Below are 24,478 nucleotides of genomic sequence, written 5' to 3'. Positions count from 1 at the left end.
TTACAACATAATGGAAATAACATAATTTTTAAAGAAAAATCCCAGTTCCTATTCTGCTTTTTTATTTGCTGGATTTGGATAGTATTATGTGAACCCATATGTGCAGTATATTGCAAATATAAGTGCTCTCGCATATCTTGTCAGAAGGAAGTCCAATATCTTCTCTTTGGGTCTTGTTTTTCTAAATTGTCTGGCAATTCCCATGGGTATAGATAGTGCTCTAGCAGAGGTGGTGGGTCTAGCTTTTCCCAAAGGGAAACAGTTCCACAGAGTGATACTGAATATTGGTTCTTACTGTATGACCAATAGTGCTGATTCAATGCTAATCCTACTTCCTGTGTCTGCTTCTCTCATGAATTCTGAAGGATTGTACTCTATTTGACTCATAAGGTACCCCTCTTGGGTACACAGAGCATAACTCCGGGTATTGTGTTCTTTTAGTCTCCTGCACAGCCATTTTTCTCATATCATATGGGTCAAAATCTTTTCATATGCCTGTCCCTTCTCAGGCCAAGGACTCCTAAACCCCTTCCACCCAGAATCTACCCTTAGGAATTGGGCTGGTGGCAGCTCCTTTTCTAGACTCCAAGCACCAGCATTCTCATTCTTCTCACTCTTTCCCTGAGTGGGAAATCAATCACCCATCCTTCCAAAAAGTGTTCTCTGCAGTGATTTACCAGGTACCTTAGCCTCTCAGGGAAGACTCCTCAAGGGATTGAAGGTACCCATAACCCACCATTTTTGGAGAGGATAGGAATGAGAGTGAGGGCTCTAGAATAATTGAGGTGATTATAGCACACTCTAACCAACTAATTTGTGGTGGGCATTCTGCATGCTAATAATACTTGTCAGTGTTATTGTGAAGATGAAATGAGATGGTGCTAATAAAGATTAAAGAGCTGGGCACAATGGTGCATGTCTATAATCCCATCAATTTGGGAGGCTGAGGCAGGAGGATCTCATTTTTGAGGCCAGCTTCAGCAATTTAGTGAGGCCTTAAGCTACTTAGACTCTGAATCAAAATAAAAAGGGCTGAGGATGTAACTCAGTGTTAAAACATCCTAGGCTTCAATCCCCAGGCCCCTTAATCACCCCTCAAAAGAAAGTTTAAAGAGACATAGAAATGTTATTATCATTGTTATTCTGCCATTTTCTGTTTAAATTCCTTCAAAGGGGGGAGATGCCCATTGGCTTATGACAAATGACCTTTTCTTCTCCACCCTCATTTTGTAATACCAACTCTGCATTAGCCCTATATGTATTTCTTAAACTTACCAACGTTTTTCTCTCACTGGACTTCTGCAGACATAAAAGTTAAAATTCCCCATTATGTAAGCTCAGAGAGCCTTATTCTTTTCCTTCTTGGCACATATAACAATATCAAATATGCAGGAGAATGGGTGATAACTGGTTTAATATGTTTCTTCTCTGGACACTAGCACCAAGACTAGTGAGCATGTCTGTTTTGTTCACTCCTAAAATGTTGAAGTATGGTTCTCAGAGCCCAGCTTTAAACTATTCTCCTATAGATGAAAAGTTCTGTTAGATTATAGGGAGAGTTGAAAGATAGACTGAGTTAGCTTTCTCCTATCTTCCTGAGTGGAAATTTTATGTAGTTTTATATTAATAAATATAAATTTTAAATTAATAAATGTAAATATAAATGCTTCTTTTCCAGGTTATCATTGTCACTGTGTTCAAACAATAGAAACATATGACTCTGCTGTTTCTTTCTGCCAAAGAATAAATTATGTATATGTTGATTGTTGAAAAGAAACATTTGATTGTGTTATAGAAACATTTAAAATATGTGTTCTTTTAAACTTGTTACCAGACCTTACATCATCTCTCTTTAAACATAGGATGACCCCTAGTGGATACTCTCTGCACAGTTGACTGTTTGGAAGATCAGGAACCCCCAAGATGAAGCTCAATTATAGTTCACACTAGGATTTAGAAGTTACAAAGAAGACTTAATTTATGAGACTGGTAGCTACCATTCCAGCACTTACCTGTATTAATGACTTTCAAAATTACTTTGATTTTATACAGAATTTTCTTTCTATAAATAAAACAATGAAATGGTAAAAAACTTTGGAATGTCTTATCAGTAACTCATTCCAAATACTTATGGGATTTTTATGTCCCATCCAGCCCTTATAGTTGTATACAAAGAGTTTTTATATATACAGTTGTAATTATACTGTGTACATAATATTTTGTATTATTACTTGACATTTAGACTAAAGTGTCTACATAATCTACATATTTTTCTTATGTAGTGTCTCCTTATGTTGATACACACAGTTAATTCCATCTTTGCTTTCAGATTTTCCTTACCATCACATTGAAACTGCAAACTTTATTAAAAACGTGGAGACTTTTTTCAGGTAGATCCTGAAATCTGCTTTGAGTGTGAAACCCTGAGCAAGGAATGGTTCACCTTTAGGCAGCATTTTGACCTAAGCTGGATACACAAGTTGTTAAATAATGCTCTCTGCCCTCTTATACCCCAGACACACTTCCTCATCCTCAATAAACTGGTGTCCTTGCCAGAAAGTTTAGCTGGGAATAAACCTTTCAGCTTTGAAGCCAGGGGTACTTAACCTTGGAGCCACCTCCCTAGCCCTTTTTTATATTTTATTTAGAGACAAGGTCTCCTTCACTGAGTTGCTTAGGGCCTTGCTAAATAGCTGAGGCTGGCTTTGAACTCATGATTCTCCTGTCTAGTCTCCCGAGCCGCTGGGATTATAGGCGTGTGCCACTGTGCCCTGCTCAGCTTTTTAAAAATCCATCCAGGACATAGTTTTCTACCTTTCTCTCCCTCCCTGCAAATATACTAATTTGCCAGTTGCTTTGGGGGAAAGTATAATTGATTTCAGGAGATTGGAAAATCTTGATCAGAGTTTCATATTTATCTAATATGCTAAGAACTCCATATTATTTTAAACAATAGGTTTTGATCTTCACATTAAGAAAATCCAACATAATTGGGGCCAAACTTCCAGTATATGAGCACTTGAGAGACACACTTAAAACATATCCAAACCATAACAGAAATGATCTGCAAAAGACATTTAATCTGAATTTTGTGTAGAGAAAAAGTAGCATATGTGAAGACAAAAAAGTTTTTGAATTTTTTTTCCTTATGTGGATTTAGGATTGCCTAATCTTGTAAGTGGGGCAAATGGTAGGTAAACTGTTTTCTAAGAGGTTTCTGTGGATATTTCTTGAGTTGTATTAATAGCAAAATTATATTACACTGATTGTTCCCTTAAACATTAAACCTGGGCTGGGGTTGTGGCTCAGTGGTAGAGCACTTGCCTAGCATGTGTGAGGCACTGGGTTCGATTCTTAGCACCCCATATAAATAGATAAAATAAACGGTCCATTAACTACTAAAAAATAAATAAAGAAATAAACCTATTTTCTTTCCTTATAACACAGGGAAGAATGTAATAGGGAATTCATATTCACCAATAGATTATGCATTATTATTTATTATCTCTTGAGCCAAAGGTTAGAAACATAAGTAGTCTATGTTTATGTTGATCTTCATACTTCATCTATTATCTTTTGACAAAGAGAATGATTCAGGTTTGTTCTCTTTGCTTATGTTATTCTCTGCTTTCTTATTGTGAAAAGTGTTAATTTTCCAAGAGGTTAAATTAATATATAACAATATGTCAAGTGTCATGAAAAACGTGGATGAACTAAAATTTTGTTATTTAATGAATGCAAGTATCCTTTCATTTTTTATCATTATTTTTTTATTTCATGTGTTTATTAAAGGATGTGCTATAAATATATTTTAGTATTTTCAAGAAAAGAAAAACATGAATGTTTTATGAGGTTAACTAGATATCAGCTGTTTAGTTAACATTTTATTCAAAGTGCTATAATTTTTTTATTTCTGAACATTAAAAATAAGAGTATTTTGGAGCTGGGGCTGGGGCTCAGGAGAGGCACTGGATTCAATCCTCAGCACCACATAAAAATAAAACGAAGATATTATATCCACCTATAACTAAAAATAAATATTAAAAATGTATTTCAATTAAAAAATACAACATAATTTTATTTCTTCTTAATACTTAGTTATTTCCTTGATGTTCTGTAGTAAACATCTATATCCAGAAGAGAGAACTTTTTTTAATTGTAGAAAACTCGTATAACTCAGTACAGCCTATGGAATATATACACAGATCATCCTAAACCGTATCACTTAGGAATAACTGCTATTGAACTATTTAACTATATAACTATTTGTTATATTTGCTTCCAGTATTTCTAGTGCACCTAGACATCTATTTATAAATCTTATATTTTAAAATAAACTTCAGTACCTGGAAATTAAAAATTTGTAAAAGTCATATGAATTAGAGAGTGATTAATCACATTCAAAAAGATTAGTAATTATAGTTCCTATGAATTCACTTTATTTGTTTTTATTTTATTTTTAAAAAATCTTTATTTTATTTATATGTAGTGTTGAGGATCGAACCCAGGGCTTCACACATAGTAAGTGAGCGCTCTACCTCTGAGCCACAACTCCAGCCCCACTTTGTTTTCACACAACTTTCTTTAGATAGTGTTTTGTGAACTTGAAGTCGGTGTATTACACATGTGAACAAGGTTGTTCTCTCTGAAGTCCATATTGCTGTGATATTGTGCTTTGAGCACCTGAGAAATACTCACCAAAAATATTTGGTCAGCCACTTATTAAAATTGCAAATTGACCTTTGCTTTCACTTTCAACAAACTATAACAAAATGGTTGTCATGATTTTAGACCTCAAAAAGACTTGGTCTGCTTGAATAACCAGATTTCTTCCCCAACCCCTATTATTTTTAATTTATTTTTATGTGGTGCTGAGGATCGAACCCAGTGCTTCCCATGTGTTAACCAGTTTTCTAAGGGAACTGAGACACACGTTCCAGAGCTGTTCACTAATATTGCTTGGTGAAGAGTCTGAGGTGACTGTTTTGTTTTTAGTATCAGAGCAGTAGAAGCTCTTGGCTAAGTGTCACCTGACTCTCCGTTCTCATCAGAAGACTATTTGTGTTAAATTTTCTTATAATTTGATCTGTGAAAACCTCATTTTCTCTAATTCTTCTCTAATCAGCTAGGAGTTCCCCTGCCTATCATTTCTTTGTAATATTTTTTATTCTTTAGCCCACATTATCATCTTTCTCCTGTTCTAATTAATTACGTTGAAAAACACCAAGCAAAGTATAAGAGAGAGGAATACTTTAAAAAAGAGAAAAAGTCCTTTGTGTTCATCCTTTTTGAAATGAAATTACCCTTTGGATTATTAACTGATTTGGAAGCATCATATTTCTTAGCATAGTAGTTTGATCTGTTCTTGAAAATCTGCTTATTTAACTAATAAAATAAATAGTGATAGGTAATTCAGTTGTATGCTCATTATGACCAAGCTGGTATTTTAAAGCTTAATGTTCTACTCAAATCATTTTCTCTGTTCATATTTATAAGCGAAGTAGCTCCTGTGTGCTAATCTGATTTTCTTCCTGTGTTATTGGATCATACAAGTAAAAATAGCTTTTTGTTCTCTATTTAAAGTCATTTGGAGAGAGAGAAAGAGAGTGTTTGTGTGTTTGGGTTTATTTCTTGTTTGTTGTTTGAGATAGGGTCTTGCTAAGTTGCCAAAGCCAGACTTGAACTTGTGATTGTCCTTACTCAACCTCCCATGTAGCTTGGATTGCAGGCATAGACCGCTGTGCCCAACTTTGAATATGTTTTAAGTAGTTTCTTTAGGTGTCTGAAAATGTTATTTGGAAGGATTTTTTGTAGAATTTTTTGCATGATTGCAAGTGGTTAGGTGTTTGTAGGTTTGCTCTTTTTTGTTTTCTTTCCCCCCCTTTTTAAAAATGTATCTAACTGCTGTCTCTAAATCCTGAAGCAGTTAGATGCTCCTAAATTAAATTGTTCATCCTGATTATTTTCTTTTTTTAAGAGTCTTGAGAGCTTTATTTTATAGCTTTTTTAATAATCATTTTGGTTGAGACCAGTAGAATTAGACACACTAATATTTGCATCTGGTTCATTTGTTCCTGAAGTCAACTAATTCATGTCTCTGTTCCTTTTCCTGTAAAAAGAGGATAACAGTGGTGCTTACTTTATAGATCTGTGGTGAGAAATAAACGAGATAAAAGGTAACACAATGAGATAAAAGGTAACACAAAACAAATACGTAAATATTAGCTTTTATTATTATAGACTAGGGGGGTTAGTAAACATTTTCCGTAAAAGGCCAGATGGTATGTCCTTTAGGCTTTAAAGGCCAGTTTGTCACAGCTACTCAACTCTGCCTTTACAATGTGCATTTACTATGTTAATGACGAGCCAGGCCATGTTCCAATAAATCTCTTCATGAAAACAGTTTGCCATATTAGGCTTATAGTCTATAGTTTGATGACCCCTGTTCAAGACTAATAAAAACTAAAACATTTTAAAAATGTATGGAAAACATTAAGAGTTCAGTATAGCTCTTCTGTAAAATGAATTATCAAGAGAATTTAGGTAGATTAAAAACTTCAGTTTACAACCTTAGACATTTAAAATTTCAGTGTCTTAAGACATGTTTTGTCAGTTAACATATTTTATAATGAAAATCTCAACCAGGAACCATTTTAAAAAAACAGTATTTATTGACCTTCACAATTTTTGTTATTAACCCTTTGTGTCTACAAATATGAAAACATTTGGGCAACTTAAATGCCCTTCTATAGTATATAGGTTGATTAGTTTTGGTATATTCACAAAATAGAGTACATACAATATAAAAAGAGAGTAAAGAAGCTCCTTATGTATTGATATGGAATGATTTCCAGAATATGTAGTTAAGAGCAAAAAGCAAGGTGCAAAAAGAATGCACGAGTATGTTGCTTTTTCTATAAGTAATAAACAATGACAACAACAAGACAACCAAGCATTTCTAGATCCCTAAAAACCCATTAGTGGAGAATATCCCAACATGTACTCTTCCCTTACTACCTTAAAAACAGTATATAAAAAATAATCTAGGACTGGGGACGGGGGTAGTAGTATTGTACTTGCCTAGGATGTATGAAGTCTTGAGCTCAATTCTCTGGTATTGCAGAAAAGAAAAAAGGTCTAACCTTTAAGGCAAAACAAAACAAAACAAAAAAAATAAGTTTTGGAGGCCTGGAATTTGGGCAGGGCTCGTATTGATGATTGTTTTGCTCCGTATATTACCAGATGGGGCCCTTAAGTTTTTTCCATCTAGTAGATGGGCTACTCTGGGCCATCTGAGATGGATCATTCACGTATCTGATACCTTGCCAGGTAGAAGGCTGAGCTCATCTGAAACTGTCTTACATGTGGCATCTCTAACATGCTAACCATTTTTTTAAAGAGAGAGTGAGAATGAGAGGGGGGGAGGGAGGGGGGAGGAAGGGAGGGAGGGGAGAATTTTTTTAAATATTTATTTTTTAGTTTTCAGCGGACACAACATCTTTGTTGGTATGTGGTGCTGAGGATCGAACCTGGGCCGCACGCATGCCAGGCGAGCGCTCTACTGCTTGAGCCACATCCCCAGCCCCTGCTAACCATTTTTTAATTATTATTTTGCAATACTGGGGATTGAACCTAGAGGTGCTCTACCACTTGAGCTACATACCCATCCCTTTTTATTTTATTTTGAGACAGGGTCTCACTAAGTTGCCCTGCTGGCCTCAAACTTATGATTCTCATACTTCAGCCTCTTAAGTAGCTGGAATTACAGGCTGTGCCACCATGCCTGGCTGCTAATAGTTTTTTTTAAAAAAATGAAATGACTGTGCTGCACATGATGGTGCATGTCTGTAGTCCCAGTGACTTGGGAGGATGAGGCAGGAGGATCACAAGTTCTAGGCCAATCCCAACAATTTAGCAAGACACTGTCTTAAAATTAAAAGTGAAAGAGGCTGGGGATGTAGCTTTAGTGGTAGAGTGCCCCTGGATTCAATCCCTAGTACCATAATAAACAACAGACAAACAAAACACTAATCCCCGCAACTCAGGAGGCTGAGGCCCAAAGGATCACAAATTCAAGACCAGCCTCAGCAACTTAGTGAGACACTGTCTAAAAATAAAAAGGACTGGGGATGTGACTCTGTGGTAAACTACCCCTAGGTTCAATTCTCAGCAAACACCCCCCACCCCCGCACCCCTGCCCTGCACACCAAATAAAAGACATGATGTTGTCATTTTGAATCTCATTTCTTCTCTTCTTGGGTACATGGGCTATAGCTTGTACTCCCCAGAATTATGTTGAGTGTGTTTTTTGTTTTTTAATTTTTTGCTGCATAAGCAGATTCTCAGCGGTGGGGGAGGGGTCTGGAACAAAGCACTTACTGCACAGATGACATCTTACTCTATGGGGCACTTAACTTGCTATGTATAAACTGCCTTGCTAGTCACAACTAAGTGCTGTATAAGAAACTTAAAATATGCCTTAAAAAAGAAGGAGGGGCTGGGGTTGTGGCTCAGTGGTAGAGCGCTTGCCTAGCATGCGTGAACCCAGGCCCTGGGTTCAATTCTCAGCACCATATATAAATAAGTAAAATAAAGGTCCATCAACAGCTAAAAGATATTAAAAATAAATAAAGAAAGAAAGATGGAAATTTGGGCTGGGGTTATAGCTCAATGGTAGTGCACTTGCTGGTACGTGTGAGGGCATTGGGTTGGATCCTCAGCACCACATACATACATACATACATGCATACAAAGGTATTGTGTCCATCTACAAGTAAAACAAAAACTTTTTTTTTTTAAAGAAATTCTGCAGTATGTGACAACATGGATGAATCTGCAGGAAGTTATACTAAGTGAAATAAAATAGTTATGTAAGGACAAATATGTACGATTCCACTTATATCAGGTATCTTAAATAATCAAAACTCAGAGAATGAGGGCTTGCTATACAGCAGGTGTAAAGTTTCATTTATGCAAGATGAATAAGATGTTACGTAGTATTATGCCTATAGTTACCAATACTGTGTTGTCCACTTAAATTTTTGTTAAAAGGGCAGCTCCCATGTTAAATGTTCTTACTACATTTTTTTTTTTTAAAGAAATGACTTAGCAATTAACCATCTTGAGGGGGGAAAAGTAACATCAGAACCTAATGAATTTTTTTCTGCTTCTGTCCCCCTTCCATGGGTTCTTGGTAAGATAGTAAATGGCAGAGTATGGGGACAGATCAGGCACTAGAAAGGGACAGGTTCAGTGGTGACTGCTGTTGAAAAAGGGGCTGGTAGACTTGACTTGAAGCTTTGTATGACAAGCCCCTCCCCCCCTTTTGCTTGAATTGTGTTTATCTGAAGCGACTCATGATGTGGCAGCTGATGTTCCTCCAACTCTTCTATCACTGTGCAAATTAGGGGATCATATAAACATTCCCTCAATTCCCTATCACCATCACACCTTGGAGTTTCTGGGAGGGCCTTTTCATTCTTTTTTTTTTTAATATTTATTTTTTAGTTCTCGGCGGACACAACATTGTTGTTTGTATGTGGTACTGAGGATCGAACCCGGGCCACACGCATGCCAGGCGAGCGCGGTACCGCTTGAGCCACATCCCCAGCCCCTGCCTTTTCATTCTATACTATATAATTCTGCTATTTCTCTATCAGCCTCTTGATGGTTATAGTTCTAAGTTGATAATTTTGAGTCCTTTGTCTTTGCATCATATTTAGGTATATAAAGCTCTCCAACCTTAACTGTAGATGGGGTAATAGTACCTACCTCAGTGTTGTGAGAATGCTTCAAGTGCTAAGAAAATGTTAGGTGTTATTGTTATTGGATAAATGTCTTTCAAACTTCCTTTTTCAGAAACTGATTCAGCAGGACAGAAGGAACATAGAAACCAGACTCCTGCTCCAGCTGCAACTCAAACTTCTGCTCCCTCTAAGTACCACCGATCTAGGTCTGGAGGAGCCAGGGATGAGCGATACAGATCAGGTAAGAAGGAACTACAGAAATTATCAACTCAGTAGTTTTTACTGATCATAGTGTGAACTGTGTATTCTGAGAGCTTCTAATATTTGTTCTATTTTTTTTTTCCCTTTAGGCATTAACAGGTCTATATCAATTCATTCATCAAGCACTTATTTAGTACCTACTATGTGTCAGGTGTAGTAGATACTCAATATTTGGTGATGATAAAGCAACATTTAAGACCATTTCTGCCCTTAAGGAATTAAAGAAGAGCCAGAGCCAGGCATAGTGGTGCATCACTGTAATCCTAGATGTTCAGGTGGCTGAGGCAAGAAAATCACAAGTTTGAGGCCAGCCTGGGCAACTTAGTGAATAAGCTGGGAATATATAGCTCAGTAGTATATGCACTGAACCCACTGGTAACCTGGGTTCAATCCCCAGTACTGGGGGAGGTAGGGTGGGGTAGAGAAGAAGAGAAAGTGAAGAGTTAGGTCATGTGGGTTGGTACTATGAGAGGTTAGATACGTATATACATAAAATTTTATACATGGGATATATAGCTCAGAGGCAGAACACTCCTGGGTTCAATTCCCACTACCACAAACAAGCAAGCAATACAAGAGTTAGCTAAGGAAATAGCACAAGATAGTAGACCCAAAAATAACTCTTCATGGCCAGAATTTAAGAATGTAAGGATTAGAAAGAAGTGGGAGGTGAGGCCAAGAAACATTATAAGAAACCAAATCTTCAATGTCATTTAGGTTTTGTAGCAGATAAGTAACCTAATCAGGTTTTTATTGTTCTTGTTGCTCAAATCCAGTTGCAAACTGCATGCTCTATCACTGCTGTGTGCCAGTGTTAAGTAGATATTTTAAAGAAAGGAAGGAGTAAAAGTACTTATTAAGTACTTATTAACAGTGGATTAGAGGAACGAAATACTGGAAGTAGCAAAGCGTGTTAGGAGCTCCTGTTTGTTGCCAAGTGCCCAAGTCTGAGTTCCTAAGTTCTCAGTGTTGCCTCTTCAGGCTGGGCCCAGGTCCAGAAGCAGCATGTTCTAACTAGTTTAGAAGGGTTTTAGCCTTTACAACTATTATCTCTGGCCTTCTGAGATACTTTGTGTTTTCCCCCTTGGTTTTTCTTTTTTCTTTGTTTGTTACAGCACATAATAAGAGGATTAGTAAGGAACTGAAAAGATTATATTGTGTGTCCAAGATGATCATATATAGAAAAAGGTATTTAGTATTATAGAGTTTTGATTGTTACCTACAAAAATCCATCTGTGGTCTCTGACCTCTTTCTCTTTTGTACCAGTTCTTTCAGATTATGAAAAAGTGAGTTTATGAATCATATACTAGTCAGCAGGCTGTGGAGACAAGGTTGTGTAAGGGTACTAATGAGAATTTAACAGTCAGGTTTGGGAGTTTTTTCACTAGGACTTTTTTTTTGCACATGTGGGGAGGTACTAGCAAGAAATAGGCCAGAAAGTGTGGTGGTAGTGGTGGTGGGGCTGTGATGAAGGAACAAAAAAGATGAACTGTTGAAAAAGGCTGAAGATACTGAAAGTTATGAGAGTGTTGTAATACTCTCAGTGAATGGGAACATGAAAGGGGCATGCAAGCACTGAAATATTTGGTGGGGAAAAAAAATCACACTTTTTCAATCCAGGAATTTCAACTAAACAGCAATGAAAGCTCAGCACATTGGAGAAATTGATAGTCTGGGAGAATTCTGGCCTCTCTGAAACCAACAGCGGCTGCAGAGTTGAAACAAATAAGTTGCAGAGGTTGATGGTAGTTGAACTTTCACTTCTCTACTATTCTGGTCATGGGAAGGGTTACATTTACGAATCACATGCAAACATAGGTTAAGAACATAGGATATGTTTAGTGAAACTTGCAAGATTTCAGAAAAAAAGTGATGGGTAAACAGGAAGTGTTTAATAATAATAATGTCCCAGAGTGCAACTGGAAAATGCTCTTTTAGTTAGTGGATGCTTGTTAACATCTATACCATATCAAAGGATCAAAATAAAATCTGCATACATTCAGCATTTCATGTTTCAGGCACTATTGTAGGCTTATATATTTATTCAGTGTTTAGGCCATCTGATTTGTTTCTGTTTCTTTTCTTTTCCCCCTGGCACCAGGGATGTAGCTCAGGGCTCCACCCTTGCTAGGGCAAGTGCTCAACCAGTGACCTGTATTCCCATCCCTTTTTATTGTATTTTGAGATAGGGTCTCATCTGATTTTGTTCTTTGTGCTTAGCCAAAAGAGACCTTATATTTCAATATGTTACCTATTCAGTATCTCTTTTTTCTGCACAGCAAGGCACCCATGTATGGCATAGTCTCAATCATAGAAAACACAATTAATGATTAAGATGGAAATTGATCTTGGTTTAAACCATTCTGAATATTTTGATGTTAATCTCTTGAAAAATTAGCTATTCCAATGAAAACAACAAAAGGAAAACAAAAAAGGACTTTGAGGATATATTTGTATCGTTCAGCTGAAATGTTTGTATTGAAAAATAATACCCAGCTTTCACTTGCTTCTAGCAGAGAAGTCTAAAGTCATCTTTGTCTGGGGATTGAACTTTGGAAGTGATTTCTTTATCAAATATGGATTGTATGCTGGTGAATGAATCTAAGAGGCTGCCAGTTCTTATCTGACACTAACATTTGGACATAGGTTTATCATGTCAGAAAATAGTTGTGGTTTGATTTGTTTTATGATCTGATGCTGTGAATCCTTATGGTGTGGAAGAACATGCTCTGTAATTATTATCAGAATATCACAGGCTTTCTAAAGCTTTATCAGTGAATAATTTCCTAGCTTTTTAAAGTTTGCTATCATATGTTTCATATCATATGTAAAAATACTTTGGGAAATGTACTGTTTTTAATTAGATCAAATGTGAGCATTTGATTTGCTATTTTCTGTTATTGAAAAAGTGCTTTTTCGGAGGACTTGGTGATGTATACTTGTAATCCCAGTGGTTCCGGAGGCTTAAGTAGTAGCATCTCAAGTTTCAAAGCCAGCCTCAGCAACTGAGCAAGGACTTGAGTAACTCAGTGTGACCTTGTCTCAAAATAAAAAATAAAAAGGGCTGAGGATATGGCCCAGTTGTTAAGTGCCTTTGGGTTCAATCCCTGGTACCTTCCCTCCCACACATAAGAGTAATAGCTCAAAAGTGTGGCAATATCTTTAAAACTTTAGATATTTATACTCTTTAACCTGGAAATTTTACATTTAGGAATTTGTTTTATACAGATACCAACATATGTACACAAGGATGTTTGTTGTAGTATTGTTTAAAATAATATAGTGGTTAAACAAATTATACATATGTGTACATAGTGGAATTTCTAGGAAGGCTGATTTTTCTTCTTGTTTTTTTGTTTTGTTTTGTTGTTGGTAATGGAGATCAGATCCAGGGTCTCATGCATGGTAGGCTTGCAGTATACCCCTGAGCTGCATCCCTAGCTATAGGAAATTTGTTTTAAAAGAAAAACTGAGGTAGACCTGTTTGTACAGATATGAAAAGATACTCAGAATATAATTTTTTAAGTAAAAAAGGCAAGACAATATGCAGTATGTGGTCTGATTTTTGTAAAAACTAATAATGTTATTGTATACATTTGTATTCAAATACAACGAAACCTGGAAAAATATATACCAAACTATTGAGATGAGATATTTTTGGGAGGTGCTGGATCTAGGAACATTTTTCACTTTGGCATATGTTGGTAGATCTTTTTGCATCATATACAGTTTTATTGTGGTAAATACATAAAATTTATATATGTTAATCATAAACAAAAATAATAAGCATAGGCTTTTAACGTGACAGCCATGGATTAATGATTTAAAGTTTTAAATATGATGATGATGATGATGATGATGGTGGTGGTGTAGTAATTGAACTCAGGGGCACTCTACTACTGAGCTACATTCTCATCCAATTTTTATTTTTTTAATTTTCAGACAGGGTCTTGCTAAGTTGCCTAAGCTGGACTTGAACCTCTGATCTTCCTGCCTCAGCCTCGAAGTTGCTGGGATTAGAGATGTGCACCACTGCTGCCAGCTTAAATCAGTTTTTGCATTAAATAACTTTTACTTCAGGTTTAGATTCCTTTGACTTAATGCTGGGAACTAAATGCAAGGATAACTTTATCAACCTAGTTGTGGACTTTTATCTTTGTCCAAATCTGATCCCTAATCTAGTGTGACATTTGCTAAAGTGGCCTGTACTAGTGCTACAGGATCCTTTTCTTCCTATATTAATATATTCCTTATACAACAGAAGGTAAATGAATTTGGTGCATTTTTTGTAGACCTCCCATGATTTGAACACAGTTTTAGATGCTGGAAAAACACAGATTAAAAACCTAAGAGTCCCTTTTTCAATGCATATTCTACACAGTACAGGGTTTAGAAGCAGCATCAAAGAGGGAGGTAGAGGAAGGCACACAATGTTAAACATCTGTAAGTGGTATTATCTGAGCCATTCTGAAGGATGAATAGTTGTTTGCTATGTAGATATTTTAAGCAAAAGAAACATAATGTGTGAAGGCATACAATGTAAAATATATATTGTACTTTATAAATAAAATTCCACTCCCCTTCCTGACTCAGCATAGAGTTAAATTTATTTATGGAGCTAGAAAACTAACTTTTGGAATTCATTTGGAAAAAATGTAAGAATAGCTAGGAAAATACTTGAGAAAAGCTCTGGGAGACTCATAACTGCAAGGTATTGAAATATACTACAAAGGCTCTGTAATTCAAACAGTGTGGTATGCCATATAAATTGGCAGGCAGAACATTCGATAGAGCAAGAAGTTCAGAAATTGACCAAATTGACCAAAATACACCTGAGAACTCAGTATATTACATAGATAGAATTGTAAATCACTAGGGCAGAAATACTCTTTTTAACAAATGACGCTAAGACATCTAGAAAAAGATTAAGTAGATCCATATCTTACACTGTATACATGCATGAATGTCAAATGGATCAGAGATCTACTTGTAAGAAAGAAAACATCAAGTGAATTTTTCTATAATGCAGTTTTATAAAAAGGATTTTAGCTGAGACTCAAAATTCAGTTGTAAAAAATACAATATAAATTTATCCTCTTGACTGTGTATGTATGTAAATATAAGAGAGAAAGAAAAAGAAGTAAGTGAGTAGATAGGTAAGGGATCTTGCTCTGTTGCCCAGGCTGGTCTTGAAGTTGTGGACTCAGCCCCCACCCGACCTAAGCCGGGAATACTAGTCTGTGTCACTGCACCCAGTTCCTCTTAACAACCCTCCCTCTTTGGAGCTGTGGATCAAGTCCACTGCCTTGCACATACTAGGCAATTACTCTTCCACTGAGCTACATCTCCAGCCTCTTGACACTTTTTAGGTGTACAGTAGAGGATTGTTAACTGTAAACACAATGCTATACAACAGACCTTTAGAAGTTTTTCATCTTGCATGATTCAAACTTTACTACTGTTAAATAGCAACTCTCCTTTTTTCCCCCACACCTCAGACTTCAACAACCACCTTTCTACTTTATGTTCCTATGAGTTTTATTAGTTTAGATATGTCACTGAAGAGACTCATTCACTATTTGTCTTTTTATGGCTTAGTTCACTTAGCATAACATTCTCAAGGTTCAGCCATATTGTAGCATATGAGAGAATTTCCTTTGTAAGAATGAATAATATTCATTTGTACTTATGTCACATTTTCTTTAACAGTTCAACTGTGATGGATATTTAGGTTGCTTCTACATCTTGGTTATTATGAATAATTCTTCAGTAAACTTGGGGATGCAACTACCTCATCAAAATCCCATTTTCAGTTCTTTGGACATATACCTGGAAATGGGAGTGCTGGGTCTTGTGGTAGATCTATTTTTAATTTCGTGAGGAATTCCAGTACTGTTTTCCATAAAGGATGTACTGTTTTATAGTCCCATCAGCAGTATATACAAAGTCCAGTTTCACTACATCCTCATTAACATTTGTCATTTTCTCTTGTCTATTGAATTATTATTATTTTTTTTAATAATGAGCAGCCCAATAGGTGTGAGGTGATATAGTTCCTGTGGATTTGATTTGTATTTCCTTGATAGTGATGCTGAGTATCTTTTCATGATTATTGGCCATTTGTATATCATCTTTGGAAAAAATAGCTATTCAAGTCTATTATACATCTTTCTGATGCTGTGACAAAATATCTAAGAAAAGTCAACTTATAAGGAGCAAAGATTTATTTTGCTTTCAGATTCTTTAGTGAGTGATTGCCTGGCTCTTGCCTTTGAGCCTGTGGTGAGGTAATACATCATGGCAGGGAGCATATGGCAGAGGAAGCTGGTCACCTTGTGGCAAGGAAGCAGACAGGGAGGGGAAGGAGCTGGGGTTAAACAGCCCCTTCAAGGGCACTCCCCCAATAGGCTAACTCTTTAATTAGGACCCATCTCCTAAATGTTCCCCTACCACCCAACAGCACCATTACCTGGGGAATAGGCCTTTAACACACTAACTTTTGGGGAACATATAGGATATAAAACACAACAAAGTCCTTTGCCCATTTAAAAAATTGGATTATTGAGGTTTCATTTTTGTGAAGTTATAGAAATTCTTTATGTATCCTAAGTATTAACTTTTTATCTGATACATGATTTGAGAGTATTTTCTTTCATCATGTGGGTTGCCTTTTTACTTTCTTGACTATTTCCTTTGCCTTGCAGAAATTTTTAGTTTGACGAAGTTTGTCTATTTTTTGCTTTTGGTTCCTGGACTTTTGGTTCCAAATCCAAGAAATCATCGCCCATTCCAACATAATCTTTCCTTCTATGTTTTTTTCTAATTTAGTTTCAGGTCTTACTTGTAGATCTTTAATCCATCCTGAGCTACTTTTTGTATATGGTGTAAGATAAGGGTTCATTTTCATTCATTTGAGTGTGAATATGTAGTTTTTATGTCAACATTTAGTAAAGAGACTGTCTTCTCTCCATTATGAAGTCTTTACATCCTTGTTGAAGATTATTTGATCATAAATTCCAGGGTTTATTTTTGGACTCTGTTCCATTGGTCTGTATATGTCAGTCTTTATGCCAGTACTATTACTGTTTTGATTACTGTAGCTTTATGTCTGTGGTCATACCTCCATGAATGTGCCTTATCTCATATGATTATTGTAGCTTTGAAATTAGGATGTGTAAGGCCCCCCTAGTTTGTTCCTCTTTCTGGAGATTATTTTTGCTATATGGGGTCCACTGAGATTTCATAAAAATTTTAGGATTTTTGTTAATTCTGCAAAAAATTCAAATAGGATTTTGAAAAGGAGTGCATTAAATCTGTAGTTTGGTTTGGGTGTGGACATTTTAACCCATTAAGTTCCAAAGGGTTATGTATATTTTGACAATAAGTTGTTGGTTTCACATGGCATGGACTGTTTTGACATTGTCATCATTCTTGCCTTTTTGAAAGTAATACGGCTTCTCATATCAAATCTGGTATCATTTTGGACAGTAATAGGTCTGGGAGTGTATACTTTCTTTGTTCTCCTGATGATTTCTGTGGCATTGGTTTGTGTGTGTCAAACAGATGTCTCTTGACAAAAAAATTAATTTTTTTGTCTTTGTCACAAATTTGTGAATAATCCATGCATTTATTTTTAAAAAAGTTTTTATTCTCTTTACATATATATGACAGTAGAGTGTATTTGACATATTATACATACATGGAGTATAACTTCCTGTTCTGTGGTTGTATATAATGTAGAGTTATGTTGGTAGTGCATTTATACCAGCACACAGGAAAGTTACATCTGATTCACTCAGAGTTTTTCTAATTCGTGCATTTGTGAGACACATTTCAATTATTCAAGTGAATAAAGGTTAATTTTTTTTTACCTCTACTAAACCAGCCAATTGTGTTTTTCCCATATTGTCATTGAAATTGTTATAGGTACCCACTACCTTTGTTTGAGGCAATTGGCTCTACTCTTTCTTTTTTTCCATCATTGAATAACCCTCTTTCTTATTTTTTTAATCAGTCTTTTCAGTTTCAGAGGATACTTGTTTAGTCTGTTTTCCTTCATGGTGCCTGGTTGTTTGAGTTTCTGTTTCAAAATAAAATAAATGAAAAGGGCTGGGAATGTAACTCAGTGGTAGAGCACTCCTGGATTCAATCTGCAGTATGAGGGATTGGGGGAGGGGACAGAAATCCATCAGAATGTGATTGTAGATTCCTAACTTCAAGCAGTTGTAAAACTATCTTGTTCTCGGGACCTTTGCTCTATCACTGAGCCACACCCCCAACCCTGAGATACCAATTTTGAAATAAATGACAGTGTGTTTAGTCAACAGGTAAAATAAAATATTGAGAATATTGTGAACTAGATTTCTTACTATTACAAATGGACAGGGAGAAATTAGAATGGATTTTGTGTTGAATTGGAATTAGAATAATAGTTTGAACTCACTATTTTCAGTATTGATATGGATAAAATAGATTTTTGTATAAATACATGTTTATATTTATATTCCCTTATATTCTGAAAAGGCTTAGAATAAAAATGACCCAAGAATACTGAGTACCCCTATTTTCAAGCTCTCAGTTTCTAAATACCATTTATTCTTCACTAAAAGAAGCTAGTACTCTTGGGAAAAATGTATTCAATTCCAGGGCTAGAAAGTACTAGATGAACCTGGAATAAATGAATGAAAAAAAATTGTCTATCAATTAATCAATTGATTGTTTGAGCAATCACAGTACTAGAAATCAACCCCAGGGCTTTATGCATATTAAGCAAGTGCTCTACCACTGAGCTACATCTCCAGTCCTTTAATTTAAATTTCCTGTTTTGTGTTTTATGTTTTCTCACTAAGTTGCCCAGGCTGGCCTTGGATTTTTGATCAGCCATCAGAATAGCTGGGATTATAGTTGTGTATCATTGTGCCCCATTGACTTGATTGTTTTTTCTTGCAGTTCTGGAAATTGAACCCAGGCCTTTACACAAGATAGGCGAGTGCTCTGCCGCTGAGTTATATACCTATCCCTTTAAAAAAATTTTTATTTTGAGACGGGCTCACTAAATTACTGGATGTAACTAGCAGTTACCATTTTAATGAAGTACTTAAACTATCATCAGTAATGGAGCAGAGGCTACCTGACATCATGTTTTGAAAAAGAAACATTTCTTCTATGATATCCCTGCCAAAATGCATAACTAATTATGAGAAAATATCAAAGAAATTCAAATTAAGGTATATTTGACAGTCAGTTTGTCCCAAAATGTCAAGGTTATAAAAGACAGAAAACTGAGACTATTCTAGATTATAGGAGAAAAAAAGACATAGGACAAATAAATATAATGTGTGATCCTGTATTAGATCCTCAATCAGGAGAAAAGGAACAGTAGGACATTATTGGGACAGTTGGCTTAATTGGAATATGAATTGTGAGTTAGATAATAGTGTGTATCAATGATGGATTTCTAGATTTGAATAAATGTACTGTGGTTGTATTAGAAAATTGTTTGTTCTAAGGAAATACATATTGAAGTATTTCTAGAATAAGAAGTGCTTATATTTGATCTCAGCAATTCATGTTGTTAGTCCTAAAGAAATTATTAGACTGTGTATTGAGGTAAAAATACTGAATCATTCTTGCTATGAATAGTAGCAAAAAAATAGGAATAACATAACATTTAATATTAAGGGGAAGCTTGAACAATGGCACATTTCTACAGTGAAATATTGTGGAGCCCTTTAAAATTATGTTGTACCTCTATGTAGTATGACGTTTCTAGTTTTGTTAGTAGATTTTCTTTGTTGCAAGAAACAGATGCTAACTCAGGCTACCTAAAATAGCTGGAGGTAGGCCACAGAAGCAAATAGAACAACTGAGAAATCCTTAGAAAGGGTGAGAGAACTTTGGAGAATCTCACCTTGAAATTCAAGGCCTTTCTTCTTTTTGGTGCACTGTCATCAGTGTGACTCAGCCCTAGGATTTCAGTTCCTGATTCAGTTTAAATTCCCTAAAGAAGGATCTGATTGGATCATCTTTTCTGAGGGCACAATTACGTTTCAGAGAGAGGCTTCAAAGGAAGGATGGATAGCATGTAGACTGAGGCCATTCCTAAACAAGAAATTGTTGTGAACTGGGAAAGCCACTTTGGTTGTTATCTTACTTCAGTTAGTTATTCAACCTCTCAGCATTTTATAAGAATTTTTTTTTTTAAAGCAGAACCCAAAATATTGTATACAGTGTGATCCTGTTTTATAGGAATGCAGGGTGAATTTACAGTGGGAATGGAAAATCAAGAGTTTTGTTTGGATATGTTTGAGATTCCTGTTAGGAGGAAGAGCAAGTAGAGTTGAATTCTTTTGTAGCCAAAGTGGCAAACAAGTAACATCTGTCCTTATATTTTTCTAGATCAAAATCATCCCTTGTGTTCCTGTGGCATAGAACTGAGGGGTCTCAACCAAGTTTTCTTTCAGACAGTTAAGCAAACCCTAAGCTTCTTATTTTTGAAAAATAATGAGTCTCCTCTAGGCACCTGCACAGCACTCATTTCACTTAGAGGTGGGATTTGCTCCTGGCATAGATGCATGTTAGACTGTACCCCTCCCCCCATCTCAGTCAACTTCTTGTCTGGTATGTCAGTCACATAATCATTCTGGATTCATTTTTCTCCTTTGTTAAATTGTCCTCGACTTCTTTTGTTCCTATTTTTGGTTTTTCTTTTTAATTGGTGTAAATTAAAAGATTAATAAAAATCACCTACACATCCCCTTTACGTTTTTTAATAATTAAGGCAGCAATAAATAGTTCAGTCTACATCAGTAAACATGTTACAAGCCAGAATAATTGCAAATAAATGCAACTGTTTGACTTTTCAGATATCCACACAGAAGCAGTTCAAGCTGCACTGGCAAAACATAAGGAACAAAAAATGGCTTTGCCCATGCCCACCAAAAGGCGGTCCACATTTGTCCAGTCTCCTGCAGATGCTTGTACGCCTCCTGGTAAGTTTATCAAAACCCTTTCTCTCTAACAGTTACTATCTTGATGTTCTTGAGGTAAATTCTGCCTTTTCTTTCTGGAAATAGAAGGTGGAACTCACTCTGCATCATCAAAATTATATAAGAACATACTCTGAAGGTGGCAGGTTTTGATTATCACCTTATAAATAACACATGAAAAGAAGCCTTAAGAGTAAAGCTTTTTAAAAAACAAAAACTTTTATTCTGAATTTCCAGCATTTCCTTTTTAATCCCTAAATTCATGTAGTCATGAATAAACACAGGTCAGGGCCCTGCTGTGATTAAATAGTGTTTTTATGGACACCCAAAATATGTCCGATAATCATATATTTACTCCATCTCTGCAACAGTAATAGTAGTAGGTGTACTTGAAACAGGATTTTGTGTGTCATTAAAGACTATAGGAGTGTACTTGTGCAGATATGTAAAAATGTGGAAATGTGTTAGTGTATGGATATATTTATATACATTTTAGTTTGTTCAGAATCTACTTTTTCTAATGGGGTCCTGAGATCAGTAGGAATTAGATATCTTTATTCCATTCCCTCAGCAGACTTAGAGTCTTTATGCCCCCTCAGGTAAATTTAAGAGTTACAGCTTCCTATTTGAGAAATGACTGCAGCAACCTTAAGTTATCTAGTCTGTGCAGAATCTTTGCCACAGTTTTTCTTTTTTTCCTCTCCTTTTTTTTTTTTTTTTGAGGGGGAGGGTACTGATAGGGGTGCTTAACCACTGAGCCACACCCCAGCCCTTTTAATTTTTATTTTGAGATAGGGTCTCACTGAATTGCTTAGGGTCTTGCTAAATTGCTGAGGGTGACCTTGAACTTGGAATTCTCCTGCTTCAACCTCCCAGGCCGCTGGAAAGCATGCACCATTATGTCAAGTTTTGCCAAAGTTTTTTAAAACCTTTAAAAAATATATATATATATATTTAGATCAATCCCAGACAAGATCTTCACATAGGTGTCTGAGACTAAACATAGTAAATCTATTTCCGAGCCTCAATGCGGTGTCTGTCTCTGTAGTGTCATATTCTGCTAATGAAATCTTTGGAGAAAATTTTCCCCCATACTGTTTTGGCCTAGCATGTCTATGGGGAGATTCCTAGGAAAGTTGCATTATTGTGTTTGATTTTTATTCACAGTTGTCACGTTGTCGAACTATTCATACTGAGCCTATTCTCTCATCCAGACTCATTAATAGTTTTCTCGCAGATTTTGGCTAACTTTCAGAGCATTTGGGTGTGCTGTGAGCTCATGAACTGTGTGTGCTTTTTTCCTTCACATCTGTGGTGTCAATATGTCTGAAAGAGAAATAGCTCTGTGGCTTCAAGTGTTGCTCAAAATGTAACACAAGATACCTCTAGCAGACCATCACAATAAGGCATTTTTGTCTGTAATGATGCATACTTCAGACCCACTCATTCAAAATCTTGGATGGGTTCCCTTCCACATTAGTATAGCACAAATTGGGTCCTCATGGACAAAGGGGGCTCTCAGTTTAGTAGCCATTTCTTGTTGGCAGATTCTACTGCAGAGTGGTAGAGGGTTCAGTTGCAGTAAATGGCAAAGGGTAGGGAGCAACAGGACATGTAGTTCTTCGAAATAATCCTCTCCAAAGCTGTATTAAAGCAATCCAGTTTCAGAGTAAATAGGCTGTTCTCATTGCTTTGGGTTAAATGTGAGAGTGCAGCAAAGGATCTTGAGAATGCTCAGAAAGAGTGTAAATCTCTTTTTATCCCCTTTTACAAAAGTCACTGCCTGAGGGAAATTTACCAGTCTAGAAACAAATCACAGCTGTTTGGTGCTGAATGAGACCATAGTCCTTTGGAATTCACTGTAGGCCTCTGTATTTCTAACTACTAATGTTCTACTCTTTCTGCAGCCTTGGAGATGTACATAAAGTTCTTGATTGCATTATGTATTTTTTTTTAATTTCATGATTACAAAGATGTGCTCCTCTCTTATAAGACATGTATTCAGCAGAGCAGAGTAATAAAAAGTTCCAAATCCATTTATTTTCTGTTCTGAGGATCTCTGAATAGTATTTGAGAAACCCCAATTTGTAATTAGGAACATGTGTATTGTCAAGTAGATCGGAATTCTCTCCCATCAAGAGGAAACATTGAGAACACCCTACATAGTGATTTCTCACTTAGACTCTCCAATAGATCTTGATGCTTTCATTCAACAATTATGCACATGCCTAGAACAAATACTTTGCTTTACTGAGGGAATGTGGGAAGAACTACATCATAAGGTTTCTTTTAGCACCCTCCATTTTAGCAGGTAGAATTTACTGTTCTCACATTAGAATTTGAATTCCATTTTCTCCAAGCTTTTCAGAACCACCAGGTAAGAATGTTGGCAATCTCCCTATTTCTCCTTGCAGTTTAAGCATCACATAGCATGTATTATAGGATAACCCAGGGATGTCAAATAGGTTTTATTTTCCATATCTACTGTGATAGCCCATGAAACACCCAAGTTTAGAAAAATTCTGAGCTGCATTCAAGAATGAGGAAGAGGAATAGAATTGTGACAGTATTGTTTAGAAGAACTGAGGGGGGATTGAAAGAAATAGGAGAATGGAGGAATTTAAATTATTGCTTGTTATTGGCTGTTTCTAAAAATGTCAGCTCTGACCAGCTATAAAATGACCTAAAAAAGATGTGCCACTTTTGGAGGGAAATATTCACCTGAGATTTCATAATATTTTCGTTATCTTTCTTTGTAAACTGTTATGTCACACACCACAGAGCACATTTCAGGTCAAGTCTTGTACTCTGCTCATGTTGTCCTGTGTGAACTTAGTTTCTGGGGCAACTCCTAGAACATACTAGCTAGTTAGCCTCTTTGCCTTCCTGGGGAGGCACACAACACATAAATGACTTGATGAAAATGTAGGGTTCTTTTGAAGGCATATAAGGAATATGTCATAAATCTTGGCTTCATTTAAATAGGTAGTTAGTCTGGAAAATTTGGTGAATAGTTGGCAAGGGAAATAATTTATCTTTGTTCACAAATTATTCTCAAGTAATAATATGTCAGCCTAAAATTTTCTTATTGATGATATGTACACTGATTTCTACCATCCATTGGAAGATTTAAGTTCTCTTAAGTCAGTAGCAATCTATGGTTCTTTCAGTGCCTGTGGTACAGAGTGCCACAGAGTGTTTTGGACTGCTTGGATTACTGCCATCTAGTTCCCTTTATATGCGGAAATCATTTACTAATATCATGAGGCAATTACCTCAGCTTTTCCTTTGTAGGGGTTCTTTGTGTAACACTATTACTCACTCATAGGGAAAAAACAATGCAAAAAACTATAGCATTTATTTATATTTTTCCTCTCTGAGCTTTTTCTGCACCCTGCTGGACTTATCCTTTGCAGCATTCTAGGGGTACACAGGTGACCCAGATAGATTACATAATGACCCTAAAACATATAGTAAGTTAT

General features: G+C 36.0%; 1 protein-coding gene across 3 annotated transcripts in view; it reads left to right on the top strand.

Annotated features, from left to right (window-relative positions):
• The window catches only part of Dip2b (disco interacting protein 2 homolog B), a 244,093-nt gene that overhangs the window by 132,119 nt on the left and 87,496 nt on the right, over nucleotides 1-24,478 (top strand). For all 3 annotated transcript variants that reach the window (XM_026407027.2, XM_026407025.2, XM_026407026.2), the window contains exons 3-4: nucleotides 9,859-9,987; nucleotides 20,874-20,999. In XM_026407027.2, coding sequence (XP_026262812.2) covers nucleotides 9,859-9,987; nucleotides 20,874-20,999 — 255 coding nt within the window. The remainder of the gene's footprint in view (nucleotides 1-9,858; nucleotides 9,988-20,873; nucleotides 21,000-24,478) is intronic.

This window comes from Urocitellus parryii, chromosome 5 (genome assembly GCF_045843805.1).
Source record: "Urocitellus parryii isolate mUroPar1 chromosome 5, mUroPar1.hap1, whole genome shotgun sequence".
NCBI lineage: Eukaryota > Metazoa > Chordata > Mammalia > Rodentia > Sciuridae > Urocitellus > Urocitellus parryii.
This window is presented reverse-complemented; position numbering and strand designations above follow the sequence as displayed.